The sequence below is a fragment of the Heterocephalus glaber genome, unplaced genomic scaffold, assembly GCF_053883595.1.
Source record: "Heterocephalus glaber isolate CG9 unplaced genomic scaffold, H.glaber_assembly_v1.0 deba00001564, whole genome shotgun sequence".
NCBI lineage: Eukaryota > Metazoa > Chordata > Mammalia > Rodentia > Bathyergidae > Heterocephalus > Heterocephalus glaber.
This window is the reverse complement of record NW_028258351.1, coordinates 16,600,222-16,617,186: the sequence shown is the minus strand read 5'-3', so window position 1 is coordinate 16,617,186 and position 16,965 is coordinate 16,600,222. Positions and strand designations below refer to the sequence as shown.

Sequence of the window (16,965 nt, the reverse complement as noted above, 5' to 3'; positions counted from 1 at the left end):
CCAACTGATTTTCCACCAATGTACTGATTTTCCACCAAACAATGAGGGTGGGATCTAGAGCAAGGTCCCCTTGCAGTGGGTCCCCACCCTATACTTCTCTGTATTTTCTGGGTCCAATACATGATCCCGCATGGAAGATGGCCAAAGAGTGTTTGACAAACAAGCAAGTGAATAACCAGGGCCTGCTGAGTATGCACAGAGAGCTAGCAGACAGTCTATTGGCTGCTTCACCAATCTCACTGAAAATCATTCTAACCAAGCTCAGCAGAGCAGGCATAACAAGTCCACCTTACAGCAAGGGAAACAGGCTCCGAGATGTGAAGGCATTTTCTCAAGGATTCAAAGCTAATAAATGACAGAGGCAGAAAGTGAGCACCGACCCTTCTGGATCTAGTGTCTGTGCTCAGAAGAGCTCAGGACAAGGGATCGCCATTCTTTCTCTCTTGGCCACCTGCTCTTTCGGCCAATGACAACCAACCCACCTGCCGCTGGGCAGCTGGACAAGGGCTCAGAAGTCTGCCCCTGGCTCCTTACAGGGTCCCTGGTCCTGCGGGCTCAGCTGAGAGCTCTGAGTTCTAGAACCATCTGCCTATTAGGTCTAGAAAGTAGTGTCTAGGTATCTTTATGCTGTGAAAACATCCTGTGTAGCGGTGTCTAGTATCACACAGGCATCTGTCACTGGATACACATGGCTATGTGTGGGTGTGTATTCTTGGGGAGTATAAGCTTCCCACCTGCCACTCACCCCTTCCAAAGACTGCTCCTAAGTCACATGTAAATCAGCTCCCAGCTGTGGATGAGAATTCAACATCCAGGTCAGAGCATTGGAGAGACTCAAGCCTAGATTCAAGTCTACCCCTTACTGTAATAACCCAAAGCAAGTTCTCTCCTCTGAGCCTCCATTTTCTTATCTGCAAAACAGGTATCATGATCCTTGCCTCACTGTTTGATTTAACCAAGATTTGACCAAGACCGGCCGCCAAAGTGTCCATCCCACTGCCTGGCCCTCGGGAGATGGTGGCTCTTGTCAGCTATAGAACCAAGGCTTGAGGCTGGATAAGACCACCTGAGGGCTTCCAACAGCTGCCAGGGCCCTGTCCAAGGCCCCTTCTGTGTCCTCCTAGGCTCTGCCTACTTCTTCCTGAAGACCACATTGATTTAAAAACCCTGAACCAGTATCAAAGAGAAGGGAGCATCCTCACACTTTCCAGAGCAAAGCAAGCGATCCTGCACTCCCTGCCTATGCCGGCCAGCACAGATCCATACTGAGCCCTGCAGGGACTGGGTTCTGGGAGTGACTCCAACCTCTTTCCTGGCCAGTCTACCTACCACCTTTGGGCCAATGTGGTGCCACAGGCTTTGCCCCAGTCCTGCATCTCCCCAGCATGGGTGTGGCCAGAGATTGCAGCTCAGATTGTTGTCTCCATCTGTCCACCTTCCCCATCTCGGCCCTGGCTCCCAGTGACACATGAATAGGCAGATGGGCAGGCACACAGTCGGGAGGCTTCTGTGAGTCTCTGCCCTACCCAGGGCAGCCCCAGCCTAAGGGTAAAATGCCCACCTAAAGGGGGACACCACTCTGTGCTCAGAAGCCCTGTCAGAAAGGGAAGGCATTTCACCACAAGGAAAGCCCTGGCTCAGCACAATGAGAAATAAAGGCTTTGGCCGGTGCTTCCAGGGCCAGATTTCAGACCAGATGGTGCCTGGGAGGAAGAAGTGGGGGACAGAGATAAGCTGGAATAGGCCCTGCCCTTAGGAGCATCAGCCTTGAACTTCGTCCTGCACAGAGCACAGGAAAACAGAGGAGCGGGCAGAGGGGTCCTTGTGCCAAATCCCACACTTGCCACTCTTTCCAGCCAGGGTCTCAGCATGTGTCAGCCATACTGCCCAGAGGTGGGGATCTTGCAGCTGGAGGCCTTCTTGGGAGAAGGGGACCCAAGCTCATCTTCAAAGGAAAAGCTGGACAGAGTTGCACAAGCTGAGGCAGAGTGGGAGGGAGGGAGAGACCTGGGCCACAGAAATGGAGCCATTTCCAGGAAGCTGGATCTGGAACTTTCTCCACAAGAGTAAGGAACCTAGTACGGCAGGACATCTGCTGAGAGCCATGACTGTGGGAATTTCAAACACACACACAATTCCCAGACCTCCGGGGAGGAGCAAGCACCCTGAGGTGGCCAGGGGGTGTACAACACTGTGCTGGCACTCACACCTGCTGACCTGTTGGCTGGTGACTGTGGCCAGCTCAGGGCCCAGCCTTGCCTGAGGCTGTGTCTTAAACCTGTCCTGGTGGTGCCAGATGCTCAGCACAATCTGCACCTCAGAGAAAGAGAAAGCCTGAGAGGCAGGTAAGTGTGCAGCTTCGCTGGGGCTACTGGCTCATTGGATATTCTCTCTCTCTCTCTCTCTCTCTCTCTCTCTCTCTCTCCCCTCCCTCCCCCCCTTTCCCTCCCTCCCTCCTCCTTCCCTCCTTTTCATACATGCATGCACACACAGAGGCATCTATGTGTGCATGAGGATGGCAGGTTTAACAAGCACATACCTGGGTCTAACTCCTGACCCTCAGCATGATCAAAATGCTCAGGCCCCTGCTCCCAATGGGTAGTAAGAGCCCCATGCACACACAGAGACTGAAGCCTTCACACGGCCACACACAAGCACGTGTAGAATCACACTTCTCTGCTCCTCACTCCTGCCTTGCAGCCCCAGAAGTCCAGAGGCAGAATGCAGAGTGTGGCCCTCTGCAGAGTCCGGGTAGGGCCTGTAGACAGCCCAGCCACTCTGGAGGCCCACCTCCTCCCACCACCTTGTCTTCCCCTGAGACCAATGTCCCCTCCCTCAACTCCCTCCACTGTCCCACTCCCACTGGTTTGGCTCCAATCTCAGCTTTTATGCTTTCCAATTAGTGGTCTTAGGAAATGACACTAAACTGCTCTGTGCCTCAGTTTACTCATCTGTAAAATAGGGTGACGATTATACTTGCATTGGGTAGCAATGAGGTTTAAATGAATGAATATATGAAAAAGGTTTAGTATAGTGTCTCATACCCTATCAGTGCTATAGAAGGGTTTATTAAATAAAATACCACATCATGATTATCTGAGGGCTTTTCTTTTGCTTCTTTTCTATGTGGAAATTTCTGAGGCTTCTCCCCAGACCCCTAAAATGGGAGCCCCTCCTCTTTCCTGCCCACTCTCATGGGACTGATCCCTCTGTCCTCCCTTCTGTCATAGCTCTAGAGGTTATCATATCTGTCCCCCAAAGCTAAAGTTACCTAAGCCAGGACCTGCTCTCACCCCAGCCCCTGGTCCCACCACACACTGCCACTAGGAAGCTTTCCACAACTTCCCATATTCCCTCCAGGCCTTTGCTCCTGTCCTCCACTCCCATCTCAACCCTATTCTCTTCCCATTCCTGCTGGAAGAATCAGCCAGAACCCCTCCTTGCCCCCGAGGTTGGGCTGAGGCCAGCCTCTTCTGGGTTCCCACCATGTCCAAAGTTTGAATCCATCAGAACCCCTATTTGCACTAGGTCCATATCTGCTTTCTCCACTGGGCTGTCCTCCCACCCTACCACCAGCCTGGGCAGACACACCCTATAAGAATCTTCTATGAGATCATAAACTTTCCTAGCTCAGGGCTGGGTAGAGAAAGCTCTTGTTAGACTCAGCATGGTCTAGCCCAAGGCAGAACTCAGAAGGGCCCCTCTCAGGGGAGCATCCCATGGGCATGTCCTCAGGACCTCTCTCTGGGTCAGATGCTTGGGGACCAGGACAGTCTAGAGCCAGCCAGCCCATACCTAGCCTTGAAGGGGCTATGGAGCCACCCAATGAGAGATGAGAGGCCAGGAGAAGCTACTTCCAGAAAAAGGCATTATTGAAGGAAACTAGTGCCAGTTGGGGGTTGGTTGCTATAGAAACAGTCCTAACTATCTCCTAAAATGCTAGATGTGCCACTCTTGAGCTGTGTGGGGGCTATTTCAGGGGATGGCCAGGAGCCTTGGAAGACCTGTCTCTCGTGGCTCCCAGTCTCTGAAGCTGACAACCTGGAGGATCCAAGGAGAAATCAGCTTCCAGGGGCAATGAGGCAGTTCTGTGAGTACATGCGTAACGCTCAAGGGCTGAGGCAGAGGCTTCAGACCGCACAATCGTCCTGACAGCAACTCAAGTCCTAGAGAAGAGTCATGGCCCAAACCTGGACCTCAACTATTTCCTGAATCTTCAGCCCAACCATGGATGGACCCACAACCCTGGCCACAGACCAACCCGGGATCTCTGCCAGAAGTGCCACAGCCTCAGTTTCAAACCAAGCCACACATTTGACCACAATCCCAGTTACAAACTAAGCCTTGACCTAGTCACAAACAAAGCAGTAAGTCAGGACTCTCCCCTAGCCATAGGTGGTACCCAGCACAGTCAATGGGGTGACATCAAATAACGTTAAGGATATGTTCACAATGAATGCTCTAAATTCCATACAACATTTGAGACTATTGCAAGACACCCATGACCTCCACTTCCTATCAGCTTCACAGTAGCCCAAGGAAGTCAGCTCATGATCCCTGTTTGCAGAGAAGAAAACTGAAGCTCAGAGAAGGAAACAGCCTGTCACTGCACCTACTGTCACTGGCCCTGCTTCACTGGTGGAGGGTAGGAGTGGGTAGGGGTGTGGCACAGCTCATCTGGTACATCCAGCATTTTAGGAGATAGAACTCAGGTCTCCAAACAGGGCCCAGGGAGCCAAACCAGTTGCTTTGGGGAAGATGTGCTTTTTGAAGACCTGCGGGTATCTTATAAATATGCCATTTAAATATCCATTAATTACCTTATTTAGAAGATAATTAGTGATTAATAGCTTTGGCTATCTATTGTACTTTCATTTACTCTGCCAACTAGGCTCCCAACAGTTCTGAATTCTTTGGAACAATTCTCCCAAGGCCCAGATGTCCCCCATGTCTCGACAGACTCTTGTTCCATAAGGAGGAGGCTCTATCCTCCCCTCAAAGGGAGTTCCCCATAGCACCTGCCACTGTGCCACTGGCAGGCTCTGCCACCTGCAGGCTCATCCAGAGGGCAGCCAGGGAGACAGAGTGGACATGGAGCATCTCAGAAACCAGGACAGGACAGAGAAAGGCACGCCATCTGAAAGTGCCAGGACCCCTTTGCAGGGAGCTGAGAACAGAGGCTCAAGATCCAAGCCCCAAACCAGCCCCAATGGGGAGGCCAGAGTAGGATCACAGACTCCTTGCAGGATGCAGAGACCACAACAGTGACAGCCAGCTCTTTCGGAAGGGCTTCAAAAGCCACCACCAGCCTAAAGCAAATAGAAGGGGAGAAGCCCACCACCACCCACCTCTGTAAATCCAACCCCTCCACTGGTCAATGTGATCCCGCATTGGCAATTTGTGCCACATGACACTCGAGGATTGGAAGGATAGGGCCCAAGGTTGCCTCTGCCCCTGGACCCCTCCATTTGGTGCTAAAATAACCAAGGAATTGCTAGTGGGCCCTGGAAGGCAAGGCTAGATAATGTTCCCCTCAGTGCCCCAGATTATACCACATAAGAAGGAAACAAAAAGCAACAAGGAATAAACACACTCCTCCCCACCAGGCCATAATGGGGAAGGCTCAAAATAGCTCTTTTTGCCACCAGGGATGATTCCAGAGCTTCTCAGGAGGGACCAGCTTCATGAGGACAGGAAGTGGGAACCACCATGGCCATGGCGGGGCCAGAAGGAGTTCTGATCAAGGTGAGTGCGGACGTGGACCAATCCAGAACAATCCAAAAAGGGTCAATGGTGTATGCGTGAGGGGTGGCCACAGAGGCTCAGAATCTCTGAAAGACTCCTAGAACAAGTTCAAGCCTTTCAGCTGTCCCCTCGTGGGTGCTTATGGTCACAAATCCTGCACACCTAAGTCTCTCCCCAAGGAGGGCAGGAGTGCAGGATGTGACGTGCTCTGCAAATACCCAGAGCTGAGCAAACACGGCATCAGCAGCAGACGGCTCAAAAGAGGCCTCTCAGATCCACCAGAACTCAGTGCCCCTCCCAGACAGAGCCCAATGTGTTTCTATTTTTGCTTTCAACCCTTGTTTGGCATCCCCGGCTAACACACGTCTATTTCCCCTCCCTCCAGAATAATGGGTCGTCTGGGAAGTGAAACACTTCCTCGCTGGCCTCCCCTGCCCCAGATCATCTCTACCCTCTCCGAGAGAGACCAGGTGCTCCCCTCACCCAGGCTCCTTCCCCAGGCAAGCCATCCCCTCCAAGCTCCTGGTTTCTAGCCCTGGAACAAGGCCTTGACAGCACACCTAGAATGGACAGCTGGACACCCAGAACCCAGGTTTCCAAAAGCAGACAAACTCACATCAGCTGGCCAAACCTAGCTCTCGAACCCACCCAGAGCCTTGAAAGCACCCACACTGCCCAGTTACAGCCACAGAGCCCAGTCATGCCATACCCTGCACCCTTCCCAGCCTCAAACTGAGCCTTGGTCAAATAGCCTACCACACTAGTCTCAGCCCAGCCCCATCCACACGCTAGTCTCACAAAGGCAGCTCAGGGGGAGTCCAGAGGAAGCAGGCTGGCTTGCCTGGTGCGCCTGCTGGGACCCAGCTCCCTTCCAGAGCCAAAGCGAGCAGGAGGAACAAGGGGCCTTGTCCACCCTCCCCTCACACATAGTCCACGGGGGCTGGTGGCCACACAGCTGTGCAGGCCTCCACAGGCACACGTGGGACCCTGGAGGTGGCATTTACCTCCGGAGTGACTCACTAGGCTCCTAATCCTTTTCGAAAGGGGGTGCAATTTAGCATTTTCTTTTCTCTTTAGAAAACGAGAATTTTAAGAGAGAAGAGAGTAGAGAGATTTGAGGGAGTGGGTGGGGAACTCAGATCTCATTTGATTTCTAAACTCATTTGTTATGCATTCTCTGCTCCCCCTTCCCACCTCCATCCCTGCCCTTGGGGGCCCTTGGCACCACCCTCTTCCAAAAGGCTCCTAGCTGCAGGTCTGGGGATAGGCTGGGGCTCAGGACCCCCAGGGGGGAAGTGCTGTCCATGCCTAAGTCCTCAGCTCCCCCTCCATGTGAGGTTAAAGCCCCTCCCAGGGCAGTGAAGGCCGCAGTGAGAGGCCAGGAGAGAAAAGCATGCTGAGAACTTCAAAGTACTTAAAGCTCATCCTAACGTCCCAACTCTTCTTCCTCTTTCCCTTCCAAGGATGAAAAAACCGAGGCCCAGAGGGGATAGTTCAAGGTCAACCGGGGCCCGGAGACAGGTCTCTGCTTTGTTAGACAATTTAACTCCTAAAAATATTAAATGCAAGAGTGGAAGAGACCTAAGTGCTAACTCTAGCTCTGCCTCCAATTTTATGTTTGATTCTAGAGCAAGACACCACTCAATTTCATCATCCATAAAATGGGGAAAACATTGGCACTACCTCAAAGAGATGCTGTCAAGATATTGGACAGGAAAATATGTTGAGGGCTGTAATAGGACAGCACCAAGATTGTCCCCAGGATGCAATTTCTGACCCTGTCCTCCCTCCCACAAGCCTGGAATCAGAGAATTCCTAATAGCTATACTACCAAGAAGCTCCCATCCCCAAAGCTGCACTGGTCTCTGAGCATCCACATTGTCTGTCCTTGACCTCAGAAAAGAACCTTTTGCCTTTCTGACCTCATCTCCCAGGCAAACTGAAAGATCTTCAAGCCTCTTCCATCTATGAACTATAACAGTATGTTTCAATGGATATGAGGAAAGCCCACCTGTCTGGCCCATCTCACCCAGACACACCCCCAGCAAGGGCAGAGGAGAAGCATTTAGCCACATCTTCACCTTCTGCGTCCCACTGCTGGACTGCCACACGTAGGTCAAGTCCCAGGGGTGTCTAATGGGGTTAAGGTGGTCCAGGCCCAAGGTAACATGCGGGAAGTGGACCCTGTATCTGGGCAGCACTGTCCTTGCTCATTCAATGGTGCCATAGTCAGGACTAAGGGCTGCAAAGGGTCTCCTGCTGGGGCCTGCTGAGACCTGCTGGCTCTGCAGCTATGACAGGTAATTCCACAGGGACCAGAGCTTTAGCTTCAGAATATGAGAACTCCCCAAGCTCCATGTTCCCAACAGCAGGAATGTCTAGGAAGGCTTCCTGGAGGTGGAGTTTTAGGAAATCCAGGAATCTGGACACTGGCTACCTGCCTGGGACCTGAGAAGGTAAGTACAGTCTCCTTGCAGAAGGTGATGCTGTTTCCAAGGCAAACAGGAAGGCTGTCCTGGTGTTCTAGGAGTGGGAATTTCCCAGAGTCCAGAAAACCCCAGCCTGTTCTCTTTCCCAAGCTTTCAGTTGTTTCCACCACTGAGCAATCTGGCCCCTGGTCCCTGCCCCTGGGTGCCACAGAACAAGGTCACGGTGGAGGAGTTCTGGCTTTGGAGTGACATAAAGGCACATGCTTCTTCCAGGAAGGGCAATAAAGGAAATCAACTCAGCAAAGTCCAATGATGCAGGAATCCCAGGTTCCAGGCTCAGTTCTGCCATCATTTTCTGTGACCTTGGGCAACCCCAGCCTTCCTCAGGCCTCACTGTCCCAATTAACGAGGGTTTAGAACACAAGAATAAGGTATCACCCTGATGCTACTGACTCAAATGAGTAGGTCTGATGCACTGCACCCGCCAGCCCCACCCCTTGGATCAGAGGCCAGCACCTAGGAGTAAACTGGTTCCTCCAGCCTGGAAGGCTGGGCTCTGTGCCTGCAGCTAGGTCTCTTCAAACATTCCTTCCCCCTCCCTACAGTTTCCCAAACTCTTCTGGCTGATCTCTCAGTTCCTACCCAGCCTGGAGATGTGGGGCCTCTCATGTGCAGGGTCCTAGGTCCACAGACACCCCTGCAGCCTCCTGGGGCACAGAGGGAGTGCTCCAGGGCAGTACAGAGGAAGGGAAGGGAGGGGCACTGGCAGGAACCAGAACAAACCCTCCCAACACAGGCAGCTGGGCCAGGCTGGCCCCTCTCCAGCCTCCAAGAGGCTCATGAAGCAGCCAGAGGCAGGTGTTGAAACACCTAAGTTTCATACTGTCAATGCCGTCCTCAGCACTCTTTGGAGCTCCATTTTGCCCTGTGCTCCCTGGAGGAACCTGCCACACCAACCCCCTGCAGGTTTCTTCATTGGGGGTACTTCCTGCCATACTTACACGTCAACTTCCAAACTCCCTGCCCTCGTTCAAGCCATTTTCTCCACCTGGAAGCCTGCCCTTTGTCACCTTTCTGTCCAAATTCTGCCAGCCTTTAAAGACCCTTTTTCTAGGAAAATCCAGCCTTCATGGTCTCAACTTAATCACTGGCTTCCTCTACCCCACAAGTAGCTCTGTACTGTGAATTATCATTTCTTTCATAAATAGAATCCTGAGGCCTCCTCTACCCCTGTCTCCCATCTCTCTATTGCTGGCCGTTACCCCCAAGTTAGGCTTCCCTCCTCCTCTGTCCACAGGATAAGACCAAGGGCCTCCTTCCCTGCCCTCAAGACTAGATGGGGGTGGGAAGAGGCACTGTAAGGATTCTTTGGGGATTTGTTCATTTTGGGTTTTGTTTCTGTTTTTTGAGACAGGGTCTCACTTTGTGAGTCAGGCTGGCCTTGAACTCACTATGTAGTCCAGTCCCCTCCTACCCCAGCCTCCCGAGTGCTGGGATTACAGGCAGGTGCCAACACACTTGGCTACTATAAGGATTCTTAATCTGTGTGACCAAAATCCTCTCAGTTTGGAAACTGGTAGTAACCCATTTGCATCTACCTTCTACAGATGTATTCTATCCTTTCTGGGACCTGGTTACATTTTCCTCTTGTACCTGAATTCTCCTGGCTATGGGAAAGTCCTTGAACTTCTTCCCTTCTGCTTCTGACACAGCTGGCACAGCCATGGCCAGATGCTCAGGCTATATACTGCACAACAACAAAGTGATGACCTGGAGCCAGATACCATGGCAGCCCTGGAAGCCAAATCCCTATCTCTTCCCCCAATCGGTGGTCTACTGGCTAGGGACCCCACCACCACACCACAGGTCAGGAAGCAGACCCTTCACCCATAGCCCAGGTTCAAGCAGCTTCCCTTTAATCTAGTGTCATCCTTCGGAGTGAAGGCCAGGTCCTTCTGCCTTTCTGCCCATGGAAGCAGAGGGTACTGAACAGTCACACCTCTCTGTGGTACATCCCTTCCTTGGGCCTCAGTTTCACCAGCTGTAAAGAGAGGGACTTGGGCTCTTGACCTCCAGGACTGCCTGTGTTCTAAAGTATATCCATCTGACTGTTCTTCATGGATGCAGTTTTCGGGGGCATGTGATTCCTATCCACACACTACTGTGGATTTGCAATTCACTAGGTCTAGGAGCCTAGAGAAGGAACATTTACAAAATGCAAAGAAGCCTGGAAGAGCTGAGAAAGGGAAGAGTAATCAAATGTTGCTGATCATCTCAAAAGTCTCCTTGGGGCAGCAGCTGAGTAAAGGAGAAAGGAGCTGGGCAAGTGGATCACAGAGGAGGGAAAGCTGCACTACCCTGAGGGAAAGGCCCAAGCATGAAATTGCAGCAGGAAACAGAGTGTTAGATCAGCATGAGGTGCTGGTGCCCGGAGCAGGACAGTCCTCACCTGTCACTGGTACAAGTTCCCACAGACTCAGCCCACGGAACAACCAAGGGACTCAAAGCCAAGGAAGAGGGCCTGAGATTGGCCCTCCCATTCAGTGAGGGGATGACATATCAGGGTATTGATTTAGAAATCAACAGACTTGGCTTTGAGTCCAAGCTTTGGCCAGCCCCACTGGCCTAAGGGAGTTATTTCCTTGGGTGTCTATTTCTAGATGTTTTAAAAGGAGCAGGAGAGTGACATTTCCCACCTCCCAGGGTCAGCAGGCAGTAAAGGGCTCAGCACAGTGCCTGGTGCATAGTTCAAGCAACAACTGCTAACTGCTTTTTTATGAGGGTGTTGAACAAACAACCAGTGTTCATGGTGTCCAGGCATGTGCACACACAAGCACACACAGCGTGGGACAGTGGACAGGACATATACTCTGCCCTGTGCCCTTTTGAGGAGTGGAGTGAGGAAGACAGAGGGAGGTAGAGAGCCTTTTCCAGCCTTTCCTAGGAAAGGAGAGGGAGGGAAGTGAGAAACGAGGTGCTTGAATGTGTTCTGTACTACCTGCATCTCACACAAGCAGCTCCACTCGACAGGATTCCTGGGGACAAAGAGGAGCATATCTCAGGGACCTAACTCACAAGCCCAGTACGGGAGCAGGGACACTGGTACCTGGCCCAGGTCCTGGGCAACAAGCAGGGCTGGGAGAATTTACATACAGCCCAGGGGTGTTCACACCTAGTGTGCACACAGGTGCATTCACACTCATTCCATCACTATGTTCGCTTAAGGGTGGAGAAGTGGGGTTCACACCAGGCCGATCCCTGGTCCCAGGGGATAGCATGGTACCTGCCAATATCACAGGTTGGGTGTAGGTTCATGGTAGCTTCTCACAGCCAACCTCACAAGTCAGCACTGCTGACACCAGGCTTGCTGCCGCCCACGTAAGGCCGGCTCTCTGGGCACAGGATTTCCCCAACCCTAGCCTCCCAAGGCACCGTGGGGCCCAGAGTGTGCAAAGAGGGATAGTGTCTGGTCCTCTCCTGATCCTAGCGCCCAGCTCAGGGCCTGGCACAGAGCAGATGTTGGTGAATGAACGTCTGGCTGGATGAATGAACGAATGACTAATATCCACTCCCTCAAACCACGGGCTACACAGCCTGAGCCTGCGGAGGACAAAGCCTATGGGACCCCAGAAGAAGCCCCGCCGTCAAACCCCCTGCACCCCTCGGGCCTGAGGCTCTGCGTTACAGGCCCGGTGGGGGTTGGGGACCAGACGGCGTCTCGGAGCACCCCTCTTGTTCCAGAAAGAATCTGGGTCTCCTGATAGACCTGGGGGCGGGGGGAGGGGGCTGTCGCGTCCTGGACAGAGAGTGGCAGGACAAGGGGGCGCGTCCCTGCTTACGTTGCGGGGCGGGCGTGTGGTGGATGGGCGGCCGCGGGACATCCCCTCCGGTCGGGACGCCTGGGTCTGCCTGGGGCCTCGGAGGCTGGGGAAAGCCTCCAACAGCGAGCCTGCCCAGTGGCGCTGCAGAACTGGCCCCTTCCAGCGGGGCTCCGGGAGGGGGACGCAGTGTCCCACGAGGTGACGGGGGCGGGGGGGGGCGGGCGGGAAGGACGCGAGGTGCGCCGAGCGCCCTCGCCACCGCCGCCCCCTCCTGCCCTCCCAGAACCTCCGCCCACCTGCGCGGGGGCCTCACCTGGGTGCGCGGCCCCTCCCCGGGAGGCGCGGGTCCCTCCCCCGGCCGCCGGCCCTGCCCTCTCGGCGCCCGCCCTCACCTGCGCCGCCCGCCTTGGCCATATCCCGGGCGGCGGGCTCCGCTGCGCTGCACGCGCTCTTCAAGGCTCCGGGCGCGGCCCTGGCCCCGAGCGGACTCCGCCGCGCCCCGCGCCCCGCCACCGCAGCCGCCACCGCCTCACCGCTCCCTCCCGCTCCCTTAAAGGCGCCGAGCGGCGGCCGCGGCCCCCCCTCGCGCCGCCGGGGAGGGACTGACGAAGGAAGGCGCCCAGCGCCGCCCCCGCGGGCCCGCACCCCCGCCCCGGCCGCGGCCAACGCGTCCAGCCTGATCCGCTCCGGCCACCGCAGCGCGCGGGGGACGGCAGCCCAGGGGCGACGGCGATCGGGACCGGGACCGGCGCACAGACCTCCTGAGAGTCAGGGCTTTCGGAACCTGAGACACCGCGATCCGGACGGGGATGGAGATGTGGACTGGGGGAGAGGGACGCAGAGACCTGGAGACACGGTGCCCGAGGGAGACGCTCCTAGGGCAGAAACACCCATGGGGGGAGAGAAAGACATTCAGCGCAGACCCAGAGCCTGGTAGCAGGAGAGGGTGACAGAACCAGAAAAAGGAAGACAGGGCCACAAGAAGCCAAGAGGGAAGTCACTCAGAGATCAGAGACAGAGACAGACAGGCACCTTCATCGCCTCCTTCCCCCCACTCCGGTGGTTCTGGGTCCTTTCCAGGTCTGAAAGGAGAAGGGATTCTGTGCCTCTCTGAAGAAGCGAGTCAAACACGTGCAAATCGCAGCTGGGACTCCGGGCCAGCAGGGCTCCTGGGCCTGCGGTGGGGTGGGGGGCTGGCAGTGAGCAGCTCTCTCTCCTTTTCCCACACCTAGCATGTTGGCTTTGGGGGGAGCAGGCCTCCTGGGGGCAGGGGTGACCTGGGTGTGGTCTGCCCAGTGGCAGTAGGGAATCCACAGTCAGCCCCAACAGAGTCATTTGGTGGTGCCTGGGAGGCAGGGTCCCTGAGAAAGCCCTCTCCCTAGTTCAGGACTGGGCCCCCTCTGCGGATGGATGCAATGTCTTCAGCAGTCTCTGATATCCCCTAAATACAGCTCCCTGGCTCCATGCTGCTGGGTAGGGTTAGAAATAGCTGCCCCTCAGAGAAATGTGCAACCTCGTTGAAGCGCTGCTGTCCTCCTAGGATCTAGGAAAGGCTAGCATCCATGGCTAGGCACCACCCCTCCTGCCCACCCCACCTAGTGTGTCAGGTTCCCCACTCCTGGGTTCCATTAGCTCCTTAATGGAAACCAAGTGCACATAGGCTTCAGTGGACTTTTAGTCTAGCTCCCACTCCAGGGCTTTGACTGCCCTCAGGATCTCTGTTAAGCCACCTCTCTGCTCCCAGTTGATTATATCCAAGGACAGGGAGCTCAGTGCCTCAGACAAGAACTAGCCCTAAGAATGTTAGGGCTTCCTTATTTGAGCTGAAATCTGAGTCCTGTATGATGCAGTCATGGGTCCTTCTCTGCCTTCGGATGCCTCGCCAACAAAACAAAGACTTCCCAGAGCTCTGGCAAGCCTCCTACGGTGGCTTCATCTAGGTGATCAACCATCCTGGCTTGACAAGGACTGTCCCAATTTTAGCTCTGAAAGTCTCACCTCCCAGGAAGCCCCTTTATCCTAAGAGCTCTGGATCCCATACCCTGGTGAGCAGGTCTTAGGCAGGGAGTGTGAATGGACCCCTAAAAGCCTCCCACTCCTGGGCTGGGGTTGGGATGGAAACAGCAATAAATACTTTTTGGACAAGCAGTGTGCTCACTGTTATTTAACCTGTGTGTGTTCTCTGAGGCACCTCGTATCATCCCCATTTACACAGGAGGAAACAGAGGCCGAGAAAGTTGGGTGCCTGTGGTCATGCAAGATTACACTCAAGGCTGTTCTCTGTCCACTGTGCCACGCTGTCCTCATACTTCCCTGTCACTGGGGGAGTTCCAGAGGCCTGGCAGCCTGGTCTGCAGGTGTGTGAGTGGTCACAGTGGAAATCACTGACTGAAGAAGAACCAATAAACAGGCCTGAGCACTTCCCCAGCCCTTGGCTTGCAGCAGCAATAGTGACCCCAGGCTGTCAGTAGCCCCATTTCCTGGTACAGCCTTGGGTTTGCAGGGAGGGTGTGCATGTGTGTGCACATTCACACACACATAGACGAGATGAGCACAACCTACTTACAGATAATACTCCACAGATGGACACTGAGACCACTTCCCCCACCATAAGCCCTAACCTGCTTGCCTGGGGAGATGATGGGACAAGCAGTGACGGGAAGGTGCCAAGTTTAGGATTTCAGAAATCCCCTTCCCTGTTCACCCACACACACACCATTCTCCCCATTTCTCAGATGGGAAGATAATGGTCCAGGCTAGCTGTGTGGGAACCCAGGCTCCCTAGCTCCATCCCTGTCTTCTATTTAAGCTGTCCTGGCAGTCAGCTCCCATCTGCACCCCAGAAGGGAGAGGTGGATGTGGAGTCCAGCAGGGACTGTGAGCCTGGCCTCAGGGAAGCTCCTGAATCCCTGATTGTTAGCAGCTGCCAAGGCAATTCCAGCCCTGCCTTCAGACACAGCAAATGCATCAGGACTCAAGGCCATTAGATTAACTGGTGGGAGTTAACTTCCTGAATCAGAAGAATCTTCCTTAATTGAAGAAAGGAATAACTAGCAATTTAGAGACGCTGACCTCCACTGCCTGGGGGAGGGAGGAACAGGAGCCAGCCCAGGCTTCCTGGGCCACAGTGACCAGAGCAATTGTGTCCCAGTTTCAGACCCATCCTTCCTTTGAGATCTGGTGTCAGGGCCCTTTTCTCTGACCACAGTTTATTCTGCTTCTGCCTCCACAGCGGCCAGTTGCCTCCAAGCCCAGGAAATCTCTAAGCCCCAGAAAACAGGAGAAACAGGCAGCAGGGCTCTGTCGTGCCAGTTCCCAGCACAGATGTGAACAAATTCCTGCTCCATGCAGGAAGGGAAGGGAAGCTAGTGAGATGACTCCTCAAAATGATAGCTTCCAGACTTGCATATTGGTCCTACACAGATGGTGCCCAAACCCTTGGAAAGGTAAGCAACAGTCCCAGGGAGCCAACATGGTGCCATGGAAAGCCAGTTGTGCTGGGCCAAGCTCATTTCCTTTTTGGACAGTTGCAGTGACTGATGGAGTTGGGCATTGCCATGCATGCTGAGCCTGAGCTCAGGCACAGCTGCTGCCCAACACTCTAAATGCATCTTTGTTAAAAACACAGGGAGCCAAGTGCAAGGTCCTGAGTTCGATTCCTGGTATCAAAAAAAATCCCACAGGAAGTTGGGCAAGATGATGGCCTAGGCATGTGACATATCCCTGTCAATTCGTAGACAAAAGTCAGCAGAAGGAGGCCTCCGCTTGGACTTGGACCACACCACACCTGTGAGCAAAGTGCTCCTGGCAGAGAAGTAGATGCATAAGGATGCAGCCTGTGCAGACTGGATGGGGAGCCATCTGGCAGATGCCTGACTATTCACAGTGGCCTTGACAAGCTGGGACCATGGGCCGAGGCCGAAAAGATGAGATAAACATGGACAAACACACTTGTCCAAGGCCCAGCACAAACACCCTTTCTCTAACAATCTTTCTCAAACTCCAGCTTGTGTTCACTCCCACTTCCAAATTTCACGGCTGCTTTTCTCTTCTGGTCCTGCACCCTTACCTCTAGCACACTGTTACCCTTCACATGGATGGCTGGCAGCTCCATCCCTCCTTGACAGATCTTCCAGCTTGGCTGTAGGGCCTTTTCAGTCTCCTCCCCTCTATTTCCCGCACTTCGAAGTCCCTTGGTGGTTACCCATAGCCATGGAGACACATCCCAAAGCAGCCCCAGACCAAACTGCTCTTCTTCGGAACCTTCCAGAAGAGCTCCAAGAGTAACATATTTGTTCTCATCTCAAATTCTGCCCAGCATCCAGGACATGATGGAATCTGCCCTGCCATCCAGCACTGCTTCTTCTTCCTCCCGGTACTGGTGACTGCAGCTCATCTAGTGTGTGTCTCTTTCTTCAACCCAGGAAAGGGGTTGGGACTCTGCCTGTCTCCATCTCTTCTGGTGAGGCAAGGACCATTCTCTGCAGTTAGTGAACCACCATGGCCTCACCCTCAAGCCAGATGCTCTAAAGGAGGCAATGGGTCACCGAAGGTCTCTTTTGGGGTCTCCTGCAGAGGCAAAAGGATTCCCTTAAGATCAACCAATGACCTCTTAGGGGAACTTTGGTCTCCGTGTGTAAGGACTCCAAGCCAAGACAGACGCCCACCCAGTAGACACAGCTGAATGCTCTATTTCTGCATTACAGTCCTTCCCCTCTCAGTTTCCACAAGCATAGCCTGCAAAAGCTAGACAGCATGTGTGCATATTCTCCATGTTTCCAAAAGATGTTTGGGAACCTTCTGCAGAATATGTTGAACTGGTCTTCAGGTTTTCACTTGAGATACTGAGAGGAATGGAGGCTCAAGTCTGGATTTCATTTGGTCAGTTGCTGTTTAGCTTGCTTTTGCCTTACCAAGTTGGGTGTGCTGGGAAATGGGATTTTTGGAGAGAGGGTCTGGAGAGGCCTGAA

At 53.8% G+C, this 16,965-nt stretch overlaps 1 protein-coding gene and 1 long non-coding RNA gene across 5 annotated transcripts in view; one reads left to right on the top strand and one right to left on the bottom strand.

Annotated features, from left to right (window-relative positions):
* Pitpnm3 (PITPNM family member 3) overlaps positions 1 to 12,576 on the bottom strand; it is an 83,015-nt gene extending 70,439 nt beyond the window's left edge. Inside the window, exon 1 of one of the 2 annotated variants that reach the window (XM_004857262.4) lies at positions 12,388 to 12,576. In XM_004857262.4, the coding sequence (XP_004857319.2) occupies positions 12,388 to 12,409 (22 nt within the window). In that variant the 5' untranslated portion in view covers positions 12,410 to 12,576. The remainder of the gene's footprint in view (positions 1 to 12,387) is intronic. The other variant, XM_013076865.3, reaches the window with a different exon arrangement.
* Positions 3,491 to 7,325, top strand: LOC106010448 (uncharacterized). 3 transcript variants are annotated; one of them, XR_015443202.1, is made up of 4 exons: positions 3,491 to 4,090; positions 5,649 to 5,745; positions 6,131 to 6,245; positions 7,209 to 7,325. It is a non-coding gene; the product is annotated as an uncharacterized LOC106010448 (long non-coding RNA). The 3 variants fall into 3 exon arrangements; XR_015443201.1 differs by having other exon boundaries at positions 3,491 to 4,367; XR_002386880.2 differs by having other exon boundaries at positions 3,491 to 4,645.
* Positions 12,577 to 16,965: the final 4,389 nt, after the last annotated feature.